General features: G+C 35.7%; 2 protein-coding genes across 3 annotated transcripts in view; both read right to left on the minus strand.

The window, feature by feature from the left end:
- Window positions 1-349: 349 nt before the first annotated feature.
- On the minus strand, window positions 350-13326 carry LOC121382977 (retinol dehydrogenase 14-like). 2 transcript variants are annotated; one of them, XM_041512682.1, is made up of 7 exons: window positions 13283-13326; window positions 8965-9127; window positions 7290-7529; window positions 6196-6285; window positions 4962-5147; window positions 4079-4188; window positions 350-2666 (listed from the first exon to the last, which is right to left on the minus strand). In XM_041512682.1, exons 2-7 carry the CDS (start codon window positions 9104-9106, stop codon window positions 2481-2483), a joined length of 954 nt encoding a protein of 317 aa, XP_041368616.1. In that variant the 5' UTR covers window positions 9107-9127; window positions 13283-13326; the 3' UTR covers window positions 350-2480. The 2 variants fall into 2 exon arrangements, with proteins under 2 accessions (XP_041368616.1, XP_041368615.1); XM_041512681.1 differs by having other exon boundaries at window positions 13156-13318.
- Window positions 13327-14664: 1338 nt separating this feature from the next.
- LOC121382976 (coiled-coil domain-containing protein 18-like) overlaps window positions 14665-23637 on the minus strand; it is a 40172-nt gene continuing 31199 nt past the window's right edge. Inside the window, exons 24-30 of the mRNA XM_041512679.1 lie at window positions 23341-23420; window positions 22991-23108; window positions 22295-22438; window positions 21179-21391; window positions 18320-18932; window positions 17781-17880; window positions 14665-16695 (exon numbers count right to left, since the gene is read on the minus strand). Of these exons, the coding sequence (XP_041368613.1) occupies window positions 16575-16695; window positions 17781-17880; window positions 18320-18932; window positions 21179-21391; window positions 22295-22438; window positions 22991-23108; window positions 23341-23420 (1389 nt within the window). The 3' untranslated portion in view covers window positions 14665-16574. The remainder of the gene's footprint in view (window positions 16696-17780; window positions 17881-18319; window positions 18933-21178; window positions 21392-22294; window positions 22439-22990; window positions 23109-23340; window positions 23421-23637) is intronic.

Consider the following 23637-nt stretch of genomic DNA (forward strand, 5'->3'; position numbering starts at 1 on the left):
ATACAGTGTCTGCGGAGCTGTTATCAACAAATATGAGTACTAGAGATCTGTATTTAGGGAGCCTACGTGTGACGTCACGTTTGCAAAAAATGCCTATACCAGATTAGTACACCTACGGAATCATTTGGAAACGACAAGTCTGACATCTCTAAACATTCCTGAGTTCAGGCCAACTAGTGGAAGAAATGTCCGCAACCGGTTACATCCTTACAAAAATCGACCACGACTTTTCAGCAATACGTTGTTTTGTTAGGTCACCGCTGACGCACCAAGCATGGTGTAGACCACTTTAGGTTCAGAAGTCAGGACTGGTTCACCGTACTTTTAATAGATAAATAATACATGTATGGCAAACAAAAGGTTTTGATTTATTTTTAAATAAGTAATAATAAAAAATCAGGGCACACGTGAGCCCAAACTTCGCCTTGACTAGCTACACTGCGCTGTGCCAGTCACCGTAAAGCGAAATCACACTATGATTTTGACTTCGCGTGGGGACTGAATATTACTGAGAAGTTAATGATGCACAGAAACTGTTTTCCGCTAGTATATATACATGTACTAAACACTGTACATTATTGTCCTTAAATATGCACAACTATTAATTATGCTGCACACAAATCTGAATGCAACACACGAACAGTGGTATAATGGATGAATCCAGGACATTTGCCCCATATTCTTTTTTTCACACAAGACACTCATACCACCTTTAATATTCTTATGTTGCAACCCTTATCTACCACAATACTACACCTCATTAAATTATCATAAATATGTTGTCTTTAGCTGAACAGGTAAACTGGTTGTTAAACCGGTCTCCTTCCTACCAACCAAAGGTGGCATTTCCATCTGTTGGCATGAGTTGAATTTATATTTGTAAAAAAAAAAAAATTAATCTGCCCCCATCTCCCACTCCACGCAAAAATAAAAAATTAATGTAATAAACATTTTATATGCTTACATGTGTTTTTGTGTGTTTTTTGTCTTTGGTTTTTAATTTGGAATTGTGGGTAAAACTGTTGACAGCAACATATAACACAAATCAAATCATGAAATCAAAAAGATTAAAATTACTTTAATTTAATTTTCAAACCAGTGAATCATTTGGACATTGACTGCTAAAAAACCCCCAACATAATTACATTTTTGTTTCATTTCTTATTTGAAGGCAAAATTGAGCTTGTACCTAAATAAAATTTAATTGTGAAAGCACAGTATTGGCACATATCATTTTAAATTGTTACAAGTATCATACTTTTATGCATACACATAAATGTTGCATGCATTCATATATTACACTAATAGAGAGAAAAGTGCACACACAGACACACACACACACACACAGACAAACATACAGACACACACACAGACACACACATAGACAAACATACACACACACACACACACACACACAGAGACAAACACACATATAATGTAAAATTCATCTTGTGGCTTCTATTATTATTCTACCTCAAAATATTTTAAATAGTTGTACAAAATGAACATTCATATGTCATATAAAGTAAATATATACCAATGAAATTTATTTTCTAACACTGATCAGTTAACATTAGCCAAAGTCTGCTGTTTTTCATTTTGAAATGTTTGAGAACAATTTACATAACAGTAACTGACAATAATATGTGTCAGGTGTACGGCATATAAGAGTAGATAAGATCAATACTATAAAATATTAAAAATGTCACTCTAGTATTTATAAACACTTGAACATGAATCCTGCAAATCCATTTTAAGGATATACAGATTGTAAATATTTATTACTCCAGCGGACACTCATAACTGGGCAAAAAAAATGAGTTTCCATTCTCACTAAGAAATTATCATGCATTCATGTAACATACAAAATTATTACTAATGGAAAAATGTAGCAGGTTTCCTGTCTTTGACTATGTCAAAATTACCAAATGCCTGACATCCAAAAGCCGACGATTAATAAATCAATGTGCTCTAGTGGTGTTATTAAACAAAACAAACTTTTTCCCTTAGCTTTACGCTTCTACGTTTTTATTGTTAAATTTATAATAAAATGTTATTTTAATACAATTAATCGTTATTGTTTTAAACAGAATAAACGGGACTTCAGTTTTTGAAAATGATGTCATCATGAATAAAATACAAAGTTACAGGAATACTCAGAATAGTGTGTAAAGTTGTGTACAACACTGGTTCTCTATACATACAAATACATGTCCATGTAGAAAAATAAAAGGTTTTTATAGAGAAAAATAAATGAGGTAATAAATAGAATTACACACTTGGTACCAGTTATTATCAAATTTATGTCCCTCGTGATATAATTTTCATTTGTCACTCGAACTGAAAATTATTTCACTCAGTACATAACATTGATTAATAACCGTTAACTCCTCTATGTGTGACACTACTTTGTTTTATTGCATAATCCACCTCATTTGAAAGACGAGAGCTCTAACTAAGAATCAATGTCATCATGGTGATCACTGTGTGAGACCAGTATACGTTTCACTGATCTCCCAGAGTTTCCTGGCCACGCCCTCGTCCTGCGATACACGGTTAGCACTGCTATCGGCCTCCTTACACCCCATGAAGTATATCCCACTGATCCCCTCAACCTTCTCACTGACAGCACAGTGGATCGTAGTCTGTGCACCTTCCTCAGCAGTCTTCAACAAAAACAACAGCAACAAATCAATGAAAACAGGCATTCTGAGAGTAGTGCTAAAGCAATACATGTGCCCCAAGGGACATAACTCTTGTCAAAAATGGGTAAATCGCCATGAAAGTCAAACTTGAACTGTAACCGTACCTGATAAAGCTATATACACAAAATTTCATCTTAGTATCTAAAGACATTGCTAAAAAAAAAAAAAAAAAAAAAAAAAACTGTCCGACACACAGAGCGATGGACAGACAGACAGACAGAATGACCGAGACGAAACCTATAGTCCCCTCCGATGGACAGTTTAGACAAGACAAGTAAGATGGAAGGCCATTTGTTCTATATGGCAAGCAGATGTTGCTAGTTAATGCAGAGACACATGACCTAGAGAGTGCGACAAAAAAAACGCACTTCTGCAACCCGGCAAGTGAGTAACATTTTCACACTGGCTGGATCATGCTCATGGGACTTTACCTTTATAAACAACTTGTGGGACACTGGTTGGAATTGGAAAACCCAAATATATCTATCGACTGAGTGGGATTGATACTCTGATCTATCAGACTTCAAGGAGTGTTTTTACTGATGAGCCACACCCCAGCCCTCTCAAAGACTAACAAACTGAAAAACGCACACCAAAATAGCGCACAAATTAGAAAAACAGTAAAGAAATACTATTAAAGTACCAAGTAATAATCACAGACCAAAATGGCACTGGACAAACAAAATTCAAAAAAGTGGGCAGTGTCTTGAAACATAATGTACCCTTTTTATCACAGAACAAAAACAAGAACAGTTTTTGAGTGGAATTAAAAATCAGAATTTCTCCCATCTCTGAATTATGAAATAAAGTATCCATAGGTTTACATTATGGCTATTAGCTCAGGGTGTGTGACAATCAGTCAGGTGGGGTCTCCATTCAGGGCTTCTAGAATTTTCCTAAAAACCACTAGTAATTTTAAACATTTACTAGCCATGATTAAAAATTCACTAGCCCTACTTTACTTAAAGTTAATGCAATTTTACTAAATACTAGTAATAATCAAATATGTTATCTAAACATAGAGGGAGATACAGCTTAAACCATTAACATTGTGGGGTTGGGTGTGGGCAGGGTATTTATATTTACAAAACAGACTTAACTGCAACATTTGACCCAAAACATTTACCAGTCGTCGGGCATGGCAATAGTAGTTATTTACTAGCCCAACATTGAATATCACTAGCCATGGGAGTGGGGCTACCATAATCTAGAAGCCCTGCCCATTATTTTATATTTGTTAGTTGCGGTTAAGGTGGGGAGGGGATACTCAGCTTTTACACCTATCCCTATATGAAATACGGTACCCCTGGCCAAATTGTATAACGTCTTAGAGTATGTTTAGCAAATAACTGGAACTGTGTTACCGTAGTTACCATAAAATAGAAATGAGCAAGTAGTCTAAGCGGTTCCCTCACTACGGCTGGTAGGTTCCGCAGAAGTCCTGAGTTTACAGAGCCAGGATGTAAGCAGTTTGCCGAAACACCTGAAAATTGTAACCGCTGTAACAGTTAGTGTTTGGAATGTGTTGATTAAAGAAATGAATATATGCAGATAAAAATGAACAAAACATTAAATGTATATATCTGCCTATTAATTTTAAAATGAAATACTTATACAAGATAAACCAGTAAAAGGTATAATGACTATCATCTAAAAGTCAGATTTAAAAGAAAGAAAAGTTTGTTTTGTTTAACAACACCACTAGAGCACATTGATTTATTAATCATCGGCTATTGGATGTCAAACATTTGGTAATTTTTACATATAGTCTTAGAGAGGAAATCTGCTTAATTTTTCCATTAGTAGCAAGGGATCTTTTATATGTGACATCCCATAGACAGGATAGCACATACCATGGTCTTTGATATACCAGTCATGGTGCACCGGATAGAATGAGAAATAACCCAATGGGCTTTACCACTGGGCTACGTCCCATCCCACCCCTTCCTAAGATTTGTTCTCAAACATAGAAAATGTAGATGGCCAAGCTCAGGCTACAGTAGATGCCATTATAGCCAGGTGCTGGGTGAAAATTAACACTGTATCAGTTACATGTTATATTTGTTTATGATTAAATTATTAAAACACTGACTTAAGAGCTGTGGCAAATAATATTACAGATATACGTTTTAAAATGACAATAAGAACAAGTCCTTCAATAATTGTTCAATGCTTTATAGAACAGATATGATTTGACTTCAAAGAGTCTTGATGGGTCTTGATCTATTTGACATTCGATCTATATAATTATGTTACCTGTTCCTTTAAGTATTCTAGCTAATTCTTTGGTAAATAGGATGTTGGCCAGCTTGCTGTTGAAATAGATTGCCTGTCTGTTGAATGCCCTTTCTGCTCTTAAATTGCCAAAGTCTATTCTTCCCATTTTGTTCACAACTGATGACACATTCACAATCCGACTGGGAGCCGATGCCTTTAGTAAGTCTACAGAAAAGTAATACGGTATATGTATCTGTCACTGTGTAACACCAAATATATAGAGAGAGTATTATACGAGCTTGTGCGTTATACTGATTTTACGAAATGAGTGTCGGGATACTTGTATTTCAGAATACAGAATTTCGTAAAATCAGTACGATTCACACGCGAGTGTAATAATTTCTTTATTACCCATAATATTATTTTTTATGAACAGCCTAACAAGGACAGTGTCAAAATTATTCAAACGTAACCAGAAGGAGATTACACAGAGTTAAGACTGGGGAAGCCACATTATGTTACGTCGCTTCCCAAACTTACGTCATTCATTAGTCATGCGAAATCATTATGACACGTGTGTAGTACTGGTTATACTTCCCTGAATATCTACGTGGATAATAAATGTATAGACATGTATTATTTATCCTCGCAGCAGGCACTAATAACAGAGGAAATAAAAATCCCAAGATACCCCCCTCCCCAGCTTAAACATTACATAATTGTTGAACAGTCTTTAATATCTATATTTATTACCCATATGGTTACAAATATCTTGGTACATATCAAAGTGATACATCCCACTAGAACGTCAAGTGGGATGTAACACTTTGTGATGTCATCAATTTGCACACTATAACCTTATAGGAACGTCAGCCAAATGAGTTGGAGTGATATACTTTAAGACCAACTATGGGTAATAAACAGGATATTAAACTCGCTACCATTTCGTATCATGTTTATGTTCTTCGTGAAATCATTTTCATTGTCACTCGCTAAAGCTCGTGACAAATGAAACTTATTTCACTCAGGACATAAACATGATAAGAAATGGAAGCTTCTTTAATATCCTATAAATATAATAATGTATAAAGCATTTGAACAACATCAAGTAATGCATTTATGCTTTGACCTAGATTTAAAAAAAGTGTTTTATTATGGTTTAATGATACATTAAGTCCATAAAATGTAGCACCAAACAAACAAAAAAGACTGTATTATTAGTATTACAAATGTGTGAAAAATAAATATTAAAAACAAAATCTTTTTTTCTCACCAAGTAACAGATTTGTCAGCAGAAATGGACCAAAATGATTAGTGGCATACATATATTCCAGCCCTTCGTCTGTCATTATTTGAGGCAAACCTTTAAAATAAAAAAAACCCATATATATCATTCAGTGCAGACTGTATAACTCCACATAGTGGTCTGGGTCCTAATTCACTAAATTCTCACAACTTTGCGAATCTCGCAGTGCAATGCTAAAAGACGTGCAAAGAGGATGCTTTGTTGTCTAGCAGAGGCTAAGAGAGCTTTGTGAATCAGGCCCCAGGGCCCCGTTCCACGAAGCGATCTTAGCCGTAAGATTACCGTAAGCGCATAGCTACCCAATGCACTTAAGTTGATCTTAGGGCTATAAAAAGTATGCAAGTGAAATTTGTTTTAACCCGTAGACTGTTGCAGACGTGTATATACGTTCTAGGTTAAGTATTATGACGTCACATGGAACCGTTGTCATAGCGTCGCTGTTGTATGACTGGTGTTTTTTTTACATATAAAAACGTTAATGGATAATAGGTGCATAAAATTCTCATAAAATATAGACAACTGACAGCCACTGTACATAATATTCCCAAAATCGTGTACATTGTGATTGGCGATCAACTTGGTGTGGAATATACACACTAAATTGTGGTTTACACTCAAACTAGCAACAAGTTTTGGCATAATTCTTTTTTTTAATCTATTATTTAAAACCCTGTCATGGAAGTTATACAGCCAACAGGAATAGCTTTTTAAAACTTGGATTGGTAACTACATGTATGCATTCAAGAAATATTGTATAAGTCAGGTTGCCTCCAATCACGAAAATCCATAGCAAAGTCGGTTTATCCTAGTAGCACATGTAGCATGTGCTACGGGACCAGTGCTTCAGGGGTCCCCATGGTGATGTGTATATTTATTTTCCCCAGGTCATTTTTCCCCCCTCTCCGAGGGGTTTGCAAAATATATATCCTGGGAAGGGGACCCTGCTGTTATTTGTGCTACAGGCCCCGCGGATCCTTAACACGGTTCTCATCCACAGTCTGAGTTAGACTAAAAATAAAGTTCAGATATTCACATTGATAACGTTTTTCAGATTTTCTCACCTAACACACCAGCATTGTTGACCAAAATATGCAGCCTTTTCTCTTCTTTCTTTATTTCATCAGCAAACTTCCTGACAGACTTCAAGCTGCTAAGTTCAAGATGTTTTGCAATAATGTTTTTGTTCCCGGTCTCCTCTTTGATCTTACTGCAGGCCTCTGTTGCCTTGTCCATATTGCGGCAGGCAAGAATGACTCGTGCGTTGCGAGTGGCAAAGTCTAGAGCAGTGAAGTATCCAATACCTGGATAAAGTTATATTAAAACATCAACATGCATATCAGATTTAAAACATATATGTTACTGGTTTTGAAGAATTTAAAATTGTTTGATTAAAGTTAATTATATTTCATTCACATACTGAAATACAGGTTACTTTTCTACAAAACAGAGTGTACGAAGGACGATCATGTAGGTGAGACATTGTTTTCAGCTCCAAGATTCTGTAATGGTGTTGGTATATTTTTTTAAACCATTTTATTATCACCTTCTCATCAAAACATGTCCCCATTTGGACTTATTTGTAAGTATTATTTTTTCATTGTCACGAGTGCCAATGATCTGTGATAAATTCAACCCACGCACCTAAATATGGAGATTTAAGCCATATTCAATTATTCAATATTTATCACATCAAGTGTTTCCGACTGTTGCATATTTTTGAACTTTCATAAAATGTTGGTAAATAATTTCAGACAATTGAAACCATAAATTATGTTGCATTTAATAATTTTTCACTGAGAATTTCAAGCCCCTTTTTTAGGACAACTTAAATAAAGGTACTTTTATTTTGATGCGTCAGCAAGACTCCGCTCCATTCCTACACTGCGTCAAATTTGTGATTTCACACATCATCAGTCATTGGGAATTCTGCCTTCTGCACAATGTCCTACACACATACCTGACATATGGTTACTTTAATACAGGCCGCTTGGTATACAGTGTTACACAAGAAACCATAACTTGCTTTAATCTTACAGACAGTACCTAGAACTGTCTTTGATATACTATCGTTCCAACAAGTGCACCAGAACTGATCAAAGGCTGTGGTATGTGCTTTCCTGTCTGTGTGAAAGTGCATATAAAAAGTCCCTTGCTACATCAGGAAAAATGTAGCGGGTTTCCTCCGATGATTACGTGTCAGAATTACCAAATGTTTCACATCCAATAGCCGATGATTAATTAATCAATGTACTCCAGTGGTGTCATTAAAAAGAAAAAAAAACCCACTCCACTGGTTCTCTGTCTATTGATCCTATAACTTATCAGATCTCAGACAGAGTTTTATTACCCACTTGGTGAATGTCTGGCTGTGTCATACAAATTCAATATGCACCATCACATGCGTATTAGTTGCTAAAATGACATCATTTCAGTAAGTGATATAATCTTCCCTGGTCTTTACTCTGCGTCGAGTGATGTTGGAAGTAATTGTCAGATTTTACATTATTTGAAGGTGGGTAATAAATAAAATACCACACTTGTTTTCACTAGATATAACTTTTACAAGACTCACGAATTTCGCATGGTATCTGACCTCACTTTTGTTTGGTCAAATACCATGGGAAGTTCCCTAATTTTGTAAAAATGATATCTAGCGAAAACTCAATTTATACTATATGGTATAGTACTATATATATTTCCCACTCCCAACAATACTAATATAATCATCATATTAACCTGAATTAGCCCCTGTCACGATGACAGTCTTTCCCGTCAAATCTGCTTTGCAGGTACATCTTGTTCGAGTCAGCTTGAGGTAGACACAAACAATCACACTAACAACAGCTACAGCTATTGATATGATTAAAACAATGGACATCCTGTTCTAGCAGTTGAAGCCCTGAAATATAAAATGGGGCATGTAAAATGTGGTACATGTATTAATAATTTTGCTTTTTAATTAGTTATAATAAAAACATGCATGTGTGCAGGAATTTTAGCTGGGGGGGGGGGGGGGGGGGGGGGGGGGGGGGGGGTTGTGTGGTGAACAAAGATTTCATTAGGGGGTGTCAAGATATGACCACCACCACCACCCTGGGAAAAGTATTCAAAAAAAAAACGAAAATTTGCTTGAGCAAGTGTTATGACCTAACCCCCCCCCCCCCCCCCGCCGCATAAAACCTCAAAAATTTTGTTTCTTGGATTTTATATTCACCACCCCACCCCACCCTACCCCACCCCCAGCACACAGTGCTGACCAGAAATAACAGAACACTGATCAATATTAATCTTGATCATTGCTGCTTAAGTTTTTGCCAATTGTGACAGCTAATTTGATAATAAATTTGACCGTTCTTAAAGGGAGACTAAACTCCAACATGAGCCTTATGTGTTGGAAAGATGCATACCCGAACCACTGCCAACACATACAGAAAGAAATGAAAAAAGCGTAATTTTAGAGTTAATAAATAAAAAAATATTATTCCTGCTAACTGGGGGCAGCCATTTTGTTTCGTTTCCGTGGCGTCCGGTACTATAGCTTAGGGCAAAGTGACATCAGCTCCGACCAACTCCTGTATGCACAGTGTAAACAAAAGCAGTAATTTATGACAAGGTGCTTCGCTTTAAGCAACCAGACATGTAAAACAACATAAATGACTTGATAGTATAATAAACTATTTAACTAAATATATTTCAATTTGCATCAACAGAACGAAATGGAGTTATATAGTATTTTTCTCTCTTAAAACATCCCCCCCCCCAAAAAAAAAAAATAAAGCAGCATATTATTAGGCCTATTGGTATGTTGGAGCAAAAACGACCATTCATGATACAGTACTCAATTAAGTGATAATTTTCTTTTCTTTGTGACTACGTAATTGGTCAGTTTTGTTATTTTAGATGGGAAAGTATACTTAATCAAGGGTTTTACAGAATTATTCACAGTAATAAAGCAGGACGGCTGATAATATCCATTAACATTGTAGAGGCAGCAGGTTATCCCATAATACCCCGTAATAAAAAAAAAAAACTGTCAAGTATTTTTGCATGTGTGTCTAGACGGTGGCAATCATTTACCCTGACTGGATACCATGCAGCAGACACTTGCCAATCAGGAATCACATGTGCAGGCCACGGAAAGAAAGGACCAATTAACTAAGAAAACACTCAGTACATGGGTTAATGTATGGACGAAACATAATACAGTTATTTCGACACTTTGACAGTGGTGGTTTATTTTGTATTAAAAAATAATATATACTTATTGCTGGCTTACTGGGATGGACATTATTACTGAACATTGCAAAGCATCCGCAAAAATCAGGTACGTTTTGTTTCTTCAGTTCTAAGACTAATTCCTGACGTGAAACAGGCGTATTCACTGGGATGGTACAAAATGGCTGCGCCCGTAATATATAATAGCTGTCACATTTAAATGTTTTATTAATAACTATATTGTCAACATCCCTAACTACGTTATGCTTTCAATTCCGTTCACTTTGTTTTCTTGTGCACAGTTCGCGCAATCAAAATCCGATTTGTTGTCATCGGCATGTTGTTCATTTATGAAATTTTTCTTCATATTTCAGGAACATTTTCATAAACAATAAAGTTCAGACAAGTAAGTATCTAAATACAAAACTTTACAAACCCCTGAAACAATTAATTTTACTAAGTCGTTTTTGTTTATTCCTTAAAATTACCGATATCGGTCCACATGACTCACAGAAATTGACTTAAAATGGAGAAAGATGAATTAACATTCGGTGCGTGTCACATGACCTCACACGTGCCAGATTAACAAGGCAAAAACATTAAAGTTCATGCAGGTCTTTGTTGCAGTAGCAGTTTTCATAATTCCAATAATGTTAATGATGTTCTTCTGATACCTCGATGTGCCCTTTCTATTCAGATGTATTCCATCTCTTACAAAATACATGCTGTACTCACTCTCTGCAATACTTACAAATTGGGGAATGAACATTATACACAAAAAGTTGCACAGATTTTCTAGTACAATATTTGCATCATGAACACAAATGTCTGACCTTGGTAAGAGTCCTGATACAATGATATTGGCATCCTTGTTTGCAAATGCCCTAGCTGCATACAATAAACTCTCGTAGTCTTCTTCAAAGTTCTGTAGACTTCTGTATCTTGCAATATCATTTCCTCCTACCTGGAGGATGATGTTCTTGTAGCTTGACAGGTCCCGTTTCATTAACTCACCAGCTATTCTGTCAATTGTTGCACCCCTGATGGTTAACACGTCGGTATCACTCAGGCCTCTAGGTTTTATTCCTTTTAAAAATGGAGGATCCTATTATCAAAGTGTTTTTGCCTTTCCTTTTTATAATCCTTGTTAGAAGTTGTAGACTTTGTGTCCAAATCATTGTTAATGTTGTGTTCAGTATCTGTTGATTTGTTTTTTGTCTGTATGCAACACACTGACATTACTGCTCTCTACAACTACTGGAATATGTTTAGTTTGTTCCTTTTGTATTACAACATCCATGGAAGGTGGAGATGGTTGTGTCGTTTGTATTTCATCCATTGAAGTTGAAAAAGTTGGTGTGGTTTGTACATGTACATCCATAGAAGTTAGTGATGTAGTTTGACAGCATTTATCAGTTAACACAGATGGCTCTGTCTGGCATTGCATGTCAGTTTGCACAACATCGGTTTGACACCCAGCATCAGTCTTCTTTGCGTTGGAGGGACATGTATTAATATAATATGTTCATATTCAAAAGACCTCGAGAGTTCCGTGATCATGTTGATCAGTTCTTCTCTGCTCTTTCCTGCATATGGACAGTTTTCTTCATAGTTTACATCTGTAACACTAAAAAGTCCATATCTTTTTGAAAAGGAGACATGCTTTCCAGCAACGATTGTGGGCTTTTGTACGGTTGTAGAAAAACTGTGGTGGGTGTTTCTACTACATGCACGTTTGGATATCCTGGCTCTAACTGTTCACAGTGGCATACAAAGTTGTCTAACCAAGAGTAGATCTTCTTACCTTGTATGTGTGCTTGTGTGTGGTACAGTATAGAGTGGCTGTCACCGATGCATCTTCTGTCTTGTATACTGCACCATTCTGCACATTCTTTTTAATTAAACTCAAATCCTTGTCCAGAATATTTTCCACTTGTTTGTACATATATGGTGATATTCGTACAATGATACTCTGTTTCTTCGGGGAAATATCCAAAAATACAGGCACATCCTTGGCTGACATATTATTATCCTCTGAAACTTCTTCATTTGAGTTATTTGAAAGTTCCTCATTTTGATTTAATTGAGAATCATCAGTAGAAAAAAAGACCGACTTTAACAGTGTTACTGAGCTTTCCAGGAAGGACATAATCCTCTTATCCTGGCTCTAATCTCAGAGCTCACAGAAACACAACCTTCCACCTCGGTGCCTACACTACACTACATGCACCTGAATGCAGTTAGAAACGTCGCACTCTTTCCTGTTTACCGGAGGGTGTTTCACTTTTGTTTACTAGAATGGATTTGTTTTACATCCACAGTGTTGATTTTTTACGTTATCGTAGCTGAAAAATGTAGAATAATATTTCTGTAAATATCATATTCGTATTTTCGTCGTTAGGTGAACGCAGTTTGGGACGTCGATGGTAATATGATACTTGTTGATATTAGGCTAAGCAATAATGTGCATTATATATTGTTGAATATGCATACCAACCCAAAAGCCTTGCTTTAGCATTCCTTTAAGTTCCTTATGCAAAGATTATGTATTGGATCATGTGATTTGTCACAAATTAATGTAAAACATGGGGTGCGGGTGTCTTCTTTTTTTAAAGAAATTGCACCTTTAAGGTTGCAAGTAACGGTGCCAAAGGTCAACTGGTTTACAGGCGAGCTACAACAAATCGACACAAATGCAAAGTTTTTACATACGCGTATTTAACGTTCATCCAACAAACATTAAAAGTATAACATATGCTTCGGATTTCATGCATGAGACGATAATTTAGTCATACTAGATCATTTAGTCTAAATAATTTATAATAATTATTATTTTAACTTGGAAACCCTTTCAGAAACTTCTCGACGACTGCCGATAAAAAAAACCACACATTCGGAACACCTCGGCCAATTACGTAGATTCAAGGGAGCAGTTTCAAATGGGAAATATCATTCTTCGTCAATGATCGCCAATTTACGTAAATGTATATTTTGGTTTAATTTCCTTCAATGTTTGAAAAGCATCAATTAACAACATACAACGAAAAAGAAAGGATTTTTTTTAGAATATATGCAACGACACTTGTCTAAGATAACGAAAAAAAACAAAATTCTGCTTTCTTAATATTATTGATTAGGAACATGGGTAAATTTACCCAGATATTATGGATCAATAGTTGAAATGGGCAACACTCAGTCAACGGGACACTTGATGCTGATGAAGGCTAGGCAGGAGTCATTCTTAGCGAGTTTAATCTCATTCAACAAGCCCAATGTCAGTTACATATTCTTGACACCTAAAATTACTGCATCAAAGTAAATATTGAACATATACTGCTGCCATTAAAGTATGTTACGTACTAAATTAAACGGATACTCAAAGTGTAGCAAGAGTGGATAATATATTACCCACCATATTTTTGTCCTGTCCACCACAATTGACAATTGAGATTTTCGTTTTTTTTTCTTTTGAAAAGTGAGCACACCTCTTCCTCTTTTTAATCCCAATATAAAATTCTGGATCCTGTCCTCCAGTCCCAGAGGACTCTGTTGTTTGTTTTGTTTAATTTATTTATTTTTTACCACAACATTATAAATGTATTATAAAATTGTGTTAATAAAATAGTCATGACAAATGAAATTCAAATTAATAAAATTTTCATACTTGACATTCTACATAAAACTGACAACACAAAGACATTATTAAAAATAGCATTTATTATAAAAGTACATAAAATATACAATAACAACATGATCCACAGATATTTAAAAATAAATATAAATAAGTTATGTACATGAATGTATTTACATGTGACCACATGGTTAAAACTAGTATTTGTTATTAGCACAATTATAACAAGAAAACTTGCTAGATTTATTAAGAGAAAACAAAACTGTGTATAACATACTGAACATAAATTTAATACTGTTAAATAAAATTCATGGAATTTATTACAGGTATGTCTACAAGTTTACCTTATAGCCATTGGACTTGTATTCAGTGGATGAAGAAGGAAGAAGGAAATATTTTATTTAACGACGCACTCAACACATTTTATTTACTGTTATATGGCGTCAGACATAATTATGGTTAAGGACCACAGAGATACTGAGGGAGGAAACCCGCTGTCGCCACTTTATGAGCTACTCTTTTCGATTAGCAGCAAGGGATCTTTTATATGTACCATCCCACAGACAGGATAACACATACCACAGCCTTTGATATACCAGTCGTGGTGCACTGGCTGGAGTGAGAAATAGCCTCAGTGGATAAGGAAATGTTTTAGAAAAGCCAAGTGTGGTAATCAGTTAATTACTATTACTTTAATAATTATTTTTTAAAAGCTTCAATGTTACATTCAATGTAACAAATAGGCATTTAATTAAAATAACAACACACAATTAGGCTTTTAAAAGTTATAACAAAAGAAATTACATCAAAATAAACAAACAGTAAACGGTTTTGTAATATAAATAGAAGCTATAATTTGCCATAGTTATGAAATATGTATTGCTTTCTTCATTAATTTTCATGCTAATAATTTAAGGTTCAAACAGGTAGTAACAGAGATGTTTTTTTAAAATATATTTATACATGTATATATGTGTGTGTCCCCCCTCCCACCTTTTGGCACCTTCATACGCCCGTGTCAGCTATGTGGATAGTCTGCCCAATAGAATATGTTAATGGTTAATGAGACATAACTTAGTCTGGAGGCCTTGCACCTCCCCAATGAGCCCTTATAAACTCACTCTGGGTGGGATCCAGTACTGGGTTTGCAAACCCAATATCTACCAACCCCTGCAATTAAGAAAATGTCCACGGCAAAAACCATGCCATTGAAAAGAAAAACCTGAATATAGTCCAAGGCAAAAAAGTGCTGTCGAGAATTAAAACCTCCACGGTAATTTCTACAGCATTGCCGATTACAATTGCAGGGGTTGTTTACATGTCCGTCAGCCAGAGTACTCAGGCTATGGTTGGGACAGGAAAAACCCCCATCAAAGAATGGGTGAGATTACCTTAAAGACAAATCTAGCGAAGCATAACAGATGGCCACAATTTTAACGGTAGCCCACATCTGTGTAAAGAAGCAAGCCAATCCCCTGATTCAAAACAAACAGAAACATTGCCCCAGGGAATATTGGTTTATTGATGCTTCAGCAAATTTTAAACTATAGCTATATGGTGTCTAATATATGGTTATTTCAACATGTAGTTGACAGAGACAGAGACAGAGACAGAGAGAGACAGAGACAGAGAGAGAGACAGAGAGACAGAGACAGAGAGAGAGAGAGAGAGAGAGGGGGAGGGGGAGGGGGGGGGGGAGGGCAGGTAATTCACTGCTGCCAGATAGTGTTGCTCCTACCCAAAAGCAATAAGATATCTTTATAAACTTTCTCGTACAGGCTACAGATTTTTGAAGCCATCTTAAAGCTACAATATCATAAAACCATCGTAGGCTATGATATTACGACACACACCATAACCTATCGAAGGTTATCATACCTCAGATAAGTATTCCACTACTGTGTTACCCAACCCCTATCCCCCCTCTCCATTCCACTGTCCTCAACTTCAAGTACTAAATTCAGTATTTATGTCTTTGTCTCAGTCATATATGCGCAACAGCTGGCATTAACTGGAATGTGTAAACTTATGGCACCAAAAGAAAAACGAATAGGACCAATGTCATTGTATTGTCTTAGGCTAAATGCAGTAAATCAAGAGTCAGGATCCATGATGAGTGTATACAGTTACATCATCTTGAAAACAGTGGACCATTCACGGGAATGTGGTTTAGAAAATCATGATTCAAGATTTCATTTACAAGCACAAATAATGTCAGCTGATCCAATTTAACATTCACCATGACGATCATGACACCATCCAAAGAAAGTGAATACACAAGAGCTGGACTCACTTGGCCAACTCTTGCCAGAAATATATCACAGACACTTTTTTTTAATAAACATCCACTGGAATGTGTGGTCAGTCAGTCAGTAGTGTAAACAGTACTGCATTTTGGGTTTACACTGTGGTCTGATAAATACTGTGGAGAGACATTCTCTCAGAAAGAATCACACAGAATGTTTAAATGCTCTCAGTCAAACAAGCTGGGTGCTGGATGTCATGTTAAAGCTGCTACTTCAGCATCGGTACTGTCATCGGCATTCAACGATTGTAACTGTCGTTCTATCTCCTGCTGCTGTAATTGGTTTGATCGGAGGCGTTCATGCAAATCCACCAAACTGAAAGAAATCAAACATTCTTTACTGGTTATTGTTTAGAAGCCGGAAACACATGACACACCTAAAAATAAAAGCTTTAAAAAAAAACCCACACATGCCAGGAAATAACAGAAGTCAAAATCAATCAGATCTAAAAATATGTATAAATACTGGTACTGTTTAATCCACAACAAAAAATATATTTATGTCATTTTTCCCCAATTAAACAACAGAATATTTGAAATATTCCAATGTATACACGTCAGTAAAAACTATAATACTGTTAGCTATTTGAGGACTGTAGAATACTATCGACCATGAAAAGTGCATCCATCGCATATAATCTGAGTGATACTTTTATAAAACACATCCAAATATGTATATAAGTATTTTATTATTTTATGAGTCTGTGTACTATACAAAAATGTATGAAATGGGTTTACAAATTTGAAATGAATTTAATAAAAAAACAAATGTATGGCATATGATGTGATTGTTATTTATTTACTTAAATTGCCATCATCTTAATAAAATACTACTAATAATAATAACTTTTTGCAGCTGAATATACTGTTTTGTAATTCTAGTAATACATATCAATGTTGTGATTCAACAAAAGGAATCATAGAACAGACAAACCTTACTACAATAGAATATGATAGATGTTTAACGACACTCCAGCATGAAAAAGACATCAGCTATTGGCCTTACTACAAGGTAGAGTGGAACGTAGCCCAGTGTAAAGCGCTCGTTCGATGTACAGTCAGTCTAGGATTGATCCCCATCTGTGGGCCCATTGGGCTATTTCTCGTTCCAGCCAGTGCACCATAACTGGTACATCAAAGGCTGTGATATGTGCTATCCTGTCTGAGGGATGGTGCATATAAAAGATCCCTTGCTACTAATGAAAAAATGTTTTGGTTTCTTCTCTATGACTGTGTAAAAATAACCATTTGTTTAACATCCAACAGACAATGATTAATAAATCAATGTGCTCTCGTGGTGTCGTTAAAGAAAACAAACTTTTAAAACAAACATTTTTTACTACAAGGTACAAGTTTTTAGTTGAGTTCTATCAAGACTCAGAGTAAATCCAGGTAACTCACCTCTGCTCACTATTCACACCTGATATTTTGTCCATACTACCAGAATCAGATGATTGTACACTCGAGTGATTTTCATATATTCCAACGGCTGTATGGGGATCTACAAGGAATAAAACATTAAGAATTATTAAAATTAAAAAAAAAATGATGAAAAAAGTTTGAATCAATGATGTATGAAAAGAAAGGCTTTTTTTTTTTTTTTATGTTTATTATACACATCACCCCAGCACATTGTTTTAAGCTGTTGTTATTATCAAATGTTAATTTTTATCACAAAGATGAAATTAAAATTTTAACAGTGATGGCTTAACAAAAGATGGGTGTAGAAATTGGAATTGTTGTTGTGATATTAATACCACTGATATTAACAATGACTGAACGAACGAATGAACAAATAAACGAACAAATGAACAAATGTTTAACAATACCTAAGAACAACTAAAAATGTTGCTTACAAAGAACCATATAAGTTACATGTATTTTTAATTAAATTATTAAAATCTGCAACACGCAGACAAACATAATTCAATTTGACATACCATCATGTAATATAGGGAAGTCTCCTCGTCTCTTTGGCTGTCTCTGGGTCCTAACATATACTGAACGTGACGTATTTGTGTCTTGTGTCACACGAGCGGTATCAGTGTCTTGTGGCACACGAGCGGTATCAGTGTCTTGTGATATACAAGAAATATCCATGTCTTGTAACAAATGAGCATCAGTCTCATTACAAACTTGACTACTGCCTTTGACACCAACAGGCAAATGCACATCACTTTCAGAGACACTGTCAAAATTGAGAGCCTTCCTAACATCGCTAGGCTTAGAGGGATGCAAATCTGGCTGCCCATTTTTCGAGGCTTCCAGCAACATTTCTTGAAAAATGTGTTCACTGCCTGTCCGAGAAGGCTGAACTTCTGCGTCAAACATTTGAGCTGTTCCATTCACATAACGGGTGTCTGATTCAGGTAACTGGGAACTGGAATGGATATTTTGTCTGTTATGAAGGACATTATGAGGAACGGTCTGCAGCATAACACCTGGGGCCACACCACGATTCTCTTCTTGTGCCATCTGTGCCAAACACAGCTGCGAAATGGCCGCACGCTCGTAACCCGACAACCTGGCTTGCAGGCGGGCAATTTCAGCTTCCTGAAATGTTAATGCAGATATTCCATTATTCAAATAATGCAGTTTACAATGCTGCTTTATCACATCACGGCTGAGGGTTGATGACTACCGTATATATTAGAACCAGTTTTTAAAAAAGAAAACGAAAAAAGTATTCAATACTTTAAATTTAAAATAAAGAAAGAAACAAAAAATGTCATAATCTCCAAGATGGATATAAAACAGAAAAACACTATAATAATGTTTTAAATCATACAAAAACTGGAAAGCAATAATATAACTTTCAAAAGTGAATTTAATGTCAGGAGCAAACTACAAAGTATGCCAATTAATAATGAAATAACCATGTGTGCACTTGCACACTGAATAATCTGCATTAATTTTCAATATATATATATATATATATATATATATATTAATTGCATACAGCATTGACTTAATATATGTATTCTTCTTTTAAAAAATCTTAACAATTGGCTCACTGGCTACTTTTTTAAAAGCTTGTCCAAGTTTACTATGTCTATATTCATTGTATATTTAAAATAATAATAAAAACCATTCAATCATATTGATAACAACTAAAAGAATAAAGTCAGGATTCAAATCAGCTGTAGATATGAAAGGGATAATCATCCACCTCCATTCGTTTCAATGCACAGAAAGAATGACTAAGTTAGTAATTAACCAATATATGCTATACACTCAAAAACGTGTTACATGAAGTATAAAACTGTTTAAAAACATGTAAATGAAGTATATAACACTTGTTTTTGAAAACATTCGTCAGTCAAAGTACAAGGTTCTTTTGAGACCTGAAAATTGTGAGACCAATAACTTTGTTCGTGTGTCACTTACAAAAGTAGTTTTGGATAACCTTTTGTGCTTTAAACAGTACCAAAATTAAATAGGTTACCTGAATTTGTTTTTGTGTCTTATACAAAGTATATAACAACAGTTTTAAAAACCTTTATTATACAAAGTATGAGACTGTTTAAAAATCCAGTTATATAAAGTACATGCACACTTTAGTACAATGAAAACCAAATCATACAAAAAGTACACTCTCTTTTAGTACAATGAAAACCAAGCTATGCAAAGTACACACACCTTTAGTACAATAAAAACAGAGTTACACAAAGTACATGCATCTTTAGTACAATGAAAACCGAGTTATACAAAGTATGCACCTTCAGTACAGTGAAAACCCAGTTATACAAAGTATGCACCTTCAGTACAATGAAAACCCAGTTATACAAAGTACGCACCTTCAGTACAATGAAAACCCAGTTATACAAAGTAGCCACCTTCAGTACAATGAAAACAGTTATACAAAGTATGCACCTTCAGTACAATGAAAACCCAGTTATACAAAGTATGCACCTTCAGTACAATGAAAACCCAGTTATACAAAGTACACACCTTCAGTACAATGAAAACCCAGTTATACAAAGTACGCACCTTCAGTACAATGAAAACCCAGTTATACAAAGTAGCCACCTTCAGTACAATGAAAACAGAGTTATACAAAGTATGCACCTTCAGTACAATGAAAACCCAGTTATACAAAGTATGCACTTTCAGTACAATGAAAACCCAGTTACACAAAGTACATGCACCTTCAGTACAATGAAAACCCAGTTATACAAAGTACGCACCTTCAGTACAATGAAAACCCAGTTATACAAAGTACGCACCTTCAGTACAATGAAAACCCAGTTATACAAAGTACGCACCTTCAGTACAATGATAACCCAGTTATACAAAGTATGCACCTTCTGTAGGGTGTATACTACCAAATCAAATCCCATAGACGACAATAGTAACATATGTGGCTAAAACTCCTACCTGCAGCGTATCAATTGATATAAACGCCACTGATATAAATACTACCACCCCTCACCCTTCAAGTGAATCAGAAAAAATTGGGGGTCAAGCTGCTCATTTCTGAGATAACGGGTAGCATTTATAACTACCCTAGTTCCGCACAAAATTCGAGTACTTTTTTTTAAAGGTACCCCATACATGTTTCAAGCACAAGGCTACTTGACACAGTGGTACTAGATGAAATAAAATTGCATACATTTTCTGCCCAGATGAAACTATTTTATTTTTACAACCAACACATTCACATTTATCACCAATCACAGGACTTGTGGTGTTCACTTCTCTATCAAAAGTTAGGTGCACCTTGAAAGTTTGACCCAGCCGGAAGTTATTTGGTTTAGTACTACCAGTACAATGAAAATGCTGTTATACAAAGTACGCACCTTCAGTACAATGGTCTCATTGGCTGTGTCGATGACCTCCTTCCTCGACATGAGTTCATTGTGAAGTATCTCCAGGTCATCTCTCGCCTTGTCTAGCTGTTGTTTGTAACGTGATTCCAACACCTCCATCTCTTTAAGCGTGGCCGCCAGCTCACTCATCAGTTCCTCATTGGTAGACTGTAGTGTAGTCAGGGAGTCATTTAAGTGTTCAATCTGCAAACGACATATTGATTGCACTACATTAACACAAGATACGTTTTTCAGTTTCAGTTGAACGTGGTCAGTTTAACAAACATTTTGAGAGTACTGCTAAAGTAATGCATGTCCCTTACCGGGCTCAACAAATTTCTGTATCTCCTAAGTTCAAGGGCCATAACTCTGTGAAAAATGTGTAAATTGCCATGAAAGTTAAACTTGATCTGTAACAGTACATGATAAATATATACTGTATGTAAAATTGTATCTCAATATCTTCAGGCATTGAAAAAACTCTTCAAGTTCAAAAGCCATAACTGTCAAAAATGGGTAAATCATCAGATCTCTAATAGTACATGATAAAGCTATACATAAACTTTCAGCTCAATATCTAAAGGCATTGAGGGGCAAAAAAAAAAATCAGATTTTGTTTTCTTCATATCTCCTAAGTTTAAGGGCCATAACTCTGTCAAAAAATAGGTAACTCATCATGAAAGTCAATCTTGATCTGTAATAGTATATCATATGATAAAGCTATACACAAAATTCAATTCGGTAACCTGATGCATTGTGAAAAAATAACATACGGAAAACTATGTGGGACAGACAGATGGACGGATAAACAAACAGAAGGACGGAGATGGTTCCTGTGTTTTTACGTTTCATTTTAACAGGATCAGTGTAATGTACCTTATTCCTGTTTTTCACATTCATTTAAACAGGATCAGCATAATGTACCGAGTTCCTGTGTTTCACATTTCATTTAAACAGATCAGTATAATGTACCTCATTCCTGTGTTTCACATTTCATTTAAACAGGATCAGTATAATGTACCTAGTTCCTGTTTCACATTTCATTTAAACAGGATCAGTATAATATACTTTTCCATGTTTCATTTAAACAGGATCAGTATACTGTACCCCATTTCTGTGTTTCTCTTTAATACTGTCTATTTCTGACTTGAGGAGATCGAGTTCACCCTTGTGTCTGGCCTCTGCCTGGGCTTCCTGGGCCTGCAGTGCAACGACTTCCTCAGCAAGACGAGCAGTGTCCGTGTCTTTACTCTGTAACACAATGCAAAACACAAATTCAGAAAATTCTCTCATTTTAGAATTGATACCCATCTATGCCGACCACGATCACTCTCATTCTATACGTAGTTTCTCTCTACACCCTATCATTGTATTAGAGACGTACTGTAACTGAACTGTTTGCTTTTCAGAGTAAAATATTTTATTCTTATTCTCCTTCTGCGTTCAAGCTATAGCTGATCATGCTTTAGATCTGGAGTCCAGTTGTGGTGATAAAAAAACACTGTTTCTGTCAAGTCTTCTTTGGAACCCCAAAGCTTGACAGCCAGTGTTGCTCCATTCGGCCAGTGCTTTATCCTGGCTTCATTGTAGACGGGGCAGAATTGCAGGATGTGCTCTGGGGACTGTGGTCCTGTTTTACATGGACATTCATCAGTGTCTGCCAGTTTCAGGCGGTACATATGGGATTTGAGATGGCAGTGACCGGTTCTTAGCCTGAAGATGTTTGTCTCTTAGTATCTCTCCAGATGATGGATTGGATCTTTGGTTGTAGCGTGGATGAAATGTTTTATTAAAACCACCAACCTGAGTAAAAGCCAGCGTTTCTTCTAGTTCTCTAGTGAGACGATCTCGTTCTCGGTGAGCCTGAGCCAGCTCACGGCGTGTCGTCATGAAGTCACCATGCAGCTGCTGCAACTGTTCCCTGTATCAAAAACACACACTCTATACAGACTGACTCACCAAAGACATTCAAATTTTAAAAATAAATTTACTTAATTTATTTTTAACAACTGAATTTGCGACTGTAAAATCAGCATGAATGGTCAATAGAACATAGTTATTCCCTAAATATAATTAGAGACACTCAATCAAGGTTAGGTGTGTGATTGCTTGGTTTCTTTCATTTGTTTTTCAAAACCTAAAGTCTCACCTACCTAGTCAGCCTGAGCTCCTGAGTAATCTCGACGTTTTCTTCCCTTTGTTCCTCAATCTTCTGTCTCTGTCTTTCACTGACCTGAAACACATGATTGTGGTATAACAAGCAGTAGAGAGAAACTGTCAGGCACAATAACAGTCTTAAATAAGAAAAATATGGCATAAAAAAGTGCAGAATATTGCCTATAAAATTTATATTCAAGTTATGAACTAAGTATTTGCTCTGTAGCTTTAATACACAATTATCCAATGGAATGAATAAATGAACAGATGAATGAAAGGTTTACATGTACACA

Source organism: Gigantopelta aegis, chromosome 10 (assembly GCF_016097555.1).
Source record: "Gigantopelta aegis isolate Gae_Host chromosome 10, Gae_host_genome, whole genome shotgun sequence".
Lineage (NCBI taxonomy): Eukaryota > Metazoa > Mollusca > Gastropoda > Neomphalida > Peltospiridae > Gigantopelta > Gigantopelta aegis.